The sequence below is a fragment of the Panthera pardus genome, unplaced genomic scaffold (assembly GCF_024362965.1).
Source record: "Panthera pardus isolate Hobbes unplaced genomic scaffold, ASM2436296v1 HiC_scaffold_17, whole genome shotgun sequence".
Classification (NCBI taxonomy): Eukaryota; Metazoa; Chordata; class Mammalia; order Carnivora; family Felidae; genus Panthera; species Panthera pardus.
This window is the reverse complement of record NW_026526732.1, coordinates 27,401,635-27,407,869: the sequence shown is the minus strand read 5'-3', so window position 1 is coordinate 27,407,869 and position 6,235 is coordinate 27,401,635. Positions and strand designations below refer to the sequence as shown.

General features: G+C 49.2%; 1 protein-coding gene across 5 annotated transcripts in view; it reads left to right on the top strand.

Moving 5' to 3' along the window:
- The first annotated feature begins 249 nt into the window (after window positions 1–249).
- ARFGEF3 (ARFGEF family member 3) overlaps window positions 250–6,235 on the top strand; it is a 183,739-nt gene continuing 177,753 nt past the window's right edge. For all 5 annotated transcript variants that reach the window (XM_019420456.2, XM_053904438.1, XM_019420455.2 and 2 more), the window contains exon 1: window positions 250–457. In XM_019420456.2, the coding sequence (XP_019276001.2) occupies window positions 373–457 (85 nt within the window). In that variant the 5' untranslated portion in view covers window positions 250–372. The remainder of the gene's footprint in view (window positions 458–6,235) is intronic.

The following is a 6,235-nucleotide window of genomic DNA, read 5'->3' as shown; positions in this document are numbered from 1 at the left end:
AACGCCCGGCCGGCGAGCCAGCTCCGGACATCCGCCTCCACCTTTCCGCGGGGCCTCGGGGCCTGCCCGGGCGGCGGGTCGGGGGCCGCGGCCTCCGGCCTCCAGCCTCCAGCCTCCAGCCCGCCGCCGCCGCGCGCGCCGAGCGCACCTGACCCTGGCGGGCGGGGCGGCGGGCGGGGCGGGGCGGCGGGGCTGACGTGGCCCGCGGCATGGAGCGGGCGTGATTCATCAGCCGCCGCGCCGGGCCGGAGGGGGGCGAGCGCAGCGGCCGCCTAGGCGCCCGGGGCCGGGCAGTGGCGGCGGCGGCGTTCCTGGCCGGGCCTCGCGCGCGCTCCTCTCGCTGTCGGTGGCCGGACCCCTACGAAGGTCAAGATGGAAGAGATCCTGAGGAAGCTGCAGAAGGAAGCGTCCGGGAGCAAGTACAAAGCCATCAAAGAGAGCTGCACCTGGGCCCTGGGTAAGCGCGGGGCGCGGGGCACCTGCCCGGCCGGTCGGCGCCCGCGCCCCTGCTCGCCGCCGCCGGAGGGCCGCGCGGGCTGGGGCTAAGCCGGCCCTGATGCGTGGGGGGGAAGGGGGGGGGTGCTTCCGCGGAGCTTCGGTGATGGATGAATTTCGCGCGATTTGCGAGAGTTGCTTCAGTGATTAGATGTGGGATATGAGAATTTTGGTTCGGGCGTTAGCATCCATCCGCCTCCCCTCTGGTCTCTATCTTCTAGTAAACCTTAACGGGGAACGGCCGTCTTCCCCGCCAGGAGGCCCCCTTTTCCAGATCCCCAGCAAGGTGGATGATGGTCACCCATCTCCGAGTTAGGACCACCAGCCGGTGCGAATCCAGGGGCCCGATTCCAAGCGCCTGTGGGGAAGAGGGAAGTTGAACCAGCAACCCCCCTCTGGAAACACTGGCGAATGTGACCAGCCAGGAATGGCTTATTTGATTTGATTTTCCAGATAGAGGCCGGCTTGTTGAGTATTGGCTTCCATGGTTATTGTACATGAAGAATTACGCACGGGTGGGATTGTGTTACGTCTGCAATTCTGTTGTGGTCTGCCCTTCAGACAGGTGGGATTTTAAATTTGTGAGCTGTGCAAGCATTGAAATAAGTTCCAGGTAGCACATTTGGGTTTCCCATCAGACCCAGGGGGCAGAACTCCACCTCAGAGAAGACCGAAAGACGTTCCAATTAAGCAGGAATTTGGGCAATCAAAATTTAGTTTCTGGTTGGGAATGCAGAGGGATCAGGAGCATGCCTTGGGTGATAGTGATGGGAAGAAGGAAAGGCCGAGGAGAAACCAAGGCAGCCCCGTGGGGCCCTGGCCTTGCCCAAGCCTGCATGTGATTCCTCGGTTGCCATTCAGTTACAAAATAAAATTACATCTCTTTCTCTCTTGACCAGAAAGCAGTCAGTGCTTGTTATGACACCGATGTGGCACAACCTGAAAAGAGATAAGTGCCATTAGTAGGTTTGCCTCTAGATGTAGAATCCGATGATGTTTTAGGCAACTCTGTTAACACTTAGAAGATCCGAATTCACATGTGTTGGGTGTGTGTGTACAAGTAATCATAGCAATATCATTTTTCTTTAACATCTGCCTATCGTATTTTCTACCAGGAACTTTATCACGTAGGCAGAACTTGACCATTGTTTACTGTTACAGAAATATGGACCAAATATAAATGAGCAGTGAGGCTCTTAAAGCCACAGGACTATTTTTGCATTGCCATTGTCATTCAGCAGAGTGATTCAGAGCTAGATTCCCAAATGCCTCTAATGAAGGGTCACAGATGGCTGAGTAACATAATAAAGCAGGGCTTGACTGCGCTTTAAACATGCCATTCCTTGTATTCGTTATTATTTTGCTGTAAGTTAAGCAGATTTAGATAACAGGGAAGAGAAGTGTAATGTAGTATTTTTAATGTTTAAATTTTGATACTCAACATCTTGTTAAGTTATACTGCAGTGTTGCTGAGTTTAAGTCCTTGAACCCACCTGGGAAGTAAGTAGACTATCTGAGTCGAGCCTGGAGTCCAGCCTGACTATAAGAGCGGATGTGAGTCCTTTCCCAGTGACTGTTCTATAGTTACCAAGAGGAGACGACAGTACACGAGATAGTTAAGTAACAGGGCCTGGCATTCGTTTTACAAGTTGAAATGAGTAAATCAGGAAAACATCAAAAGAGGAGGTCATGTGTGTGGGGTTAGGGGTTGAGTGGTGGGAATTGGTGTGAGCTGGTGGGCTTTTAAAGTAGATTTGAGCTGGGCTGCCTGGGCGGCTCAGTCAGTTGAGCGTCTGACTTTCACTCAGGTCGTGATCTCGCAGTTTGTGAGTTCAAGCCCCGCATCAGGCTCTGTGCTGATAGCTCAGAGCCTGGAACCTGTTTCGGATTCTGTGTCTCCTTCTCTCTCTGCCCCTACCCTGCTCATGCTCAGGCTCTCTGTCTCTCAAAAATAAATAAAAATGTTAAAAAACTTTTGATGAAAAAAAGTAGATTTGACTTGAAAAATAGGTAAACTGTGGATTCCTTCTTTTCTTCACTTATTTAGCAAACATTTATGAAGGCCTCCCCTGTATTGAGCAGTGGGGATATAAGGACGAGTAAAATGCTTCCTCCCTATAAGGAGTGTGTTAGAAGGGCATGTCAGAGGGAGAAGGCAACATGAACAAAGACTATATGGTTTCCTGTTCTCTTTCCCACTCCAGTCTATGTTCCCCCCGTCCACCAATTTTTTTCTTTTTTTTTTTTTTTACTGTAAACACTTTCCCCTCCTCAACCTCCATAATTTCTGTCTAGATAAAAGGGTAAATTCCTTAGAACATGCTTCAGAATCCAACCCTGGCTGTTCTTTCTTACTGCTCCCCCTACCAAGGGTTCAATAAACTACAAACACTTCCTTGAACACGCTGTGCCCTGCACACTCCTCTGCCTTTACTCATGCTGAGAATTCCATTCCCAGACTCCTAAGGCCCACCTCACAGAGGAAGCATTTCCTGAGCTCTTCAGTTGAATCAGTTTCTCCTCTGTGTTTGGAGCCCTGCCCTCATGACTGTCTTAGAGCACCTGCTACTTTGGATTATAGTTGGCTGTAGCTACTCTTCTAGGGCCAGGATAATTGAGAAATATTGTAGTCAGGAGACCAAAAGCAAATGAAGAACAGAGGAAAACAAAACCCTAATTCAAGTTGATTTAAGCAAAACAATTTATTCACTGTATTAACTCACTATCCCTGGTGAGGCTAGCTGTGGGGGTGAGTTTGGTTCAGGAATTAGACGCTGTTCAAGGACCTTGTTCTGCTCTTTTTGGGGTGACTGACATGCTCTATGTGAGTCTCCATGGCTTTGGGCTTCTGAATGATCACATTTAGACCATATCATGAGAAAGAAACATTAGCACACTTGGACCGTCTGAGGGGAGAGGGATCATCTCCCACTAAAGCCATCATGGGAGAGAAGAGTCATTTCCACACCCAGTCCATCTCAAGAGAAAGGAGTTATCTCCCACTTGAACCATCATAGGAGAGAGGGGTCACCATGACATTTAGCCTGTCACAGGAGAGAGGAGTCCTCTCCCACTGAAAGCATCTCTATCATAGGAGATAGGCCATCGCCATACCTAAACCATCGCAGGAGAAAGAGGTCATGTCCCACTTGGCCCATCATCCAATTGTCTCAAGAGACTGGGGCTCTTCGAGTCACTCCTCCCAGTTTTCGGTTTCATTTGTTCTCTCTTGATCCTGAGGAGTCACGTGTGCACCCAAACCAGTCCTCTAGCTAAGGAATAGAATGGCCTAACTGGCCTAGGCCTAAGCTACGAGGCTTAATGAAATCTCTGAGTCAGAAAGGGATGGTTTCCTAAAAACAAAGATAGCTTGCTGTTTCAGAAGACAAGGGAGTGGATGCTGGTCAGCCAAAACAACAAAGGTCGACAGTGTAGACAAGTGCTTCTTGAACATAGGGACTGTTGCTGATGTTTCTCTGTGGCTTCTGCCCCTGTAGGAGGAGAAGCAGATGTTCAATAAACAAAGTCCATTGGTCACTCGTTTGGGTCTTAAGTGATATTCATCTTTTTTTCTATTTATAAATTTATATATACTCATTTTAGAATGTTGAAAAATGTTTGTACAGCATAAAGAAAAAAACTAATATCACTTGTAATCTCAACACCCAAAAGAACATTAATCACATTTTGGAGTATTTCCCTTCTGCAAAGGGTTATACTATATATGGTGGACTGTCATTTGTTTTTGTTTTTTAACTTTAGTTTTTTGGTTTTATTTTCTACTTTGTTATGAACACTTATCTGAAAATCAGTTTTCTTTTTTTATTTCTTTTTTTAACGTTTTATTTATTTTTGAGACAGAGAGAGACAGAGCATGAATGGGGGAGGGGCAGAGAGAGAGGGAGACACAGAATCGGAAGCAGGCTCCAGGCTCTGGGCCATCAGCCCAGAGCCCGACGCGGGGCTCGAACTCACGGACCGCGAGATTGCGACCTGAGCTGAAGTCGGCCGCCCAACCGACTGAGCCACCCAGGCGCCCCTCTTTTTTTTATTTCTAACGATTTTTTTTTAAGTAATCTCTACACCCAGTGTGGGGCTTGAACTTACAACCCCAAGATGAAGAGTCACATGCTCTACTGACTGGGTGAACCAGGTGCCCCCGAAAATCAGTTTTCTTAATGGTTGTGTAACTACAGATAAGGAATATAGGTATGTATCTTTCCTCTATTTCGAGTGAACGAGGTTATGTATTTTTCTTGTCAGGGAGACAAGCGTCTGACTAGGGAACAGACAAGAATAAGGGAAGGGGTCAGATTGTAGACCGAGGAGAGAATAGCATTCTCCTTCCAGAACTGGCAATCCCAGAGGCATGTGAGCCGGGAACGGCTGGACGGGATAAGATGTCAGAACATCAGAACTGGAGGGGCCTATGTCTTCATTTTAGAAACTTTTAGTGTTTTACATACGTCCAGGGACTTGTGTAGAATGGATTTGGAAAATGGAGGGGAGGGGAAAGAAAACTAGAGAGAGGCTGGGACGCCGGGTAGGGGAAGAGGAGTCCATTCACTGCCGTCCTTCCCTCCACCTTCCCACCTACTTTTGCTTCCAGCTACAGTTTCTGTTACACGCGCAGCCACACACTTCTTAAAAAGTCTCTAGTGATCGTGTCCACATCCCCACTTCCTACTTACCCTTCAGCTCACTGCCATCTGCCTTCCTCCTTCATCATTCCACCAACGGAGGGTGAAGGCTAAGGTATACAGACCTCGGTCCAGCAGGGCGCTCTCAGCCCCACAGCGCATACCCATGGACGCCTGACCCTGGCCTCCAGGACCACCTGCTGCCAATTTTTATCACGCCTGGGCGGCTCGGTCTCCTTTGCCAGCTCCAGCACTTACCCCTGGCCGAAATGTTTGAGTGTCTCAGGAGTTATCCCCGAGCCCTCTTCTCTTACCTCCAACCCCACTGGAGTGGAACGCAGCCAGACCCAGGGCTCCTTGTTAGCAGTTGTAGGGCTGGGCACTATTGAACATCCTGAGTTGAACAGAAACCCCTCTCTCTGATGAGGGGAACTACACTGATTTGGTTGTTTAGTGTCAAACCCTCCTCTTGGGGAACGGCATCAAATTGTCCCGAGCACTGGCCCCTGCCCTGCTAACTGGAGGCCGTGCTGGTGCGAGTGGTCTTGGGTATGCTCCCTGCACATGCATCTCAGGGCTTCGCTTTCTTGTTATCGTGTCTCATCCGAACGACTGCCCTCAGTTCTTCCCATTCCTCTGTTGGCCTTGTTGGCGACAGCATAACCGACCCTGCTGATCCCATCTTTCTGTTTTGCGGATCCTCTCGCTTACGCCTACTGTTTGTCCCTTTGGCCACAACAGACCCAGATCCCATCATCACGTTTTGGACTGTTCGTACTCCTGAGTCTCAGGGATACATCTCGTGTCCATTTTTCCTTCTGATCTTTTAACAGGCTGGGAGAAAGTTTCCTCCTCCTCCAATGAACACGGTTCACGTTGGCAGGGCTCGTCGACCCTAAGCAATGAAGAAAGGAGTCAACGCAGTTTGAGCTGAAAAACTGGGAGCAAATTGGAGCTTGTGATATTGGGATTTCTAATAAGAAATATATATTTGGTCTTTGTCCTGGCTTCTGGCACGGAGCCCCTAAAATCCTTGAATTTCCTAGGTGAAGAGAACCAGAAGTGGTTTGTGCCATGCTAGTGAAGTGACCTAAGAATGG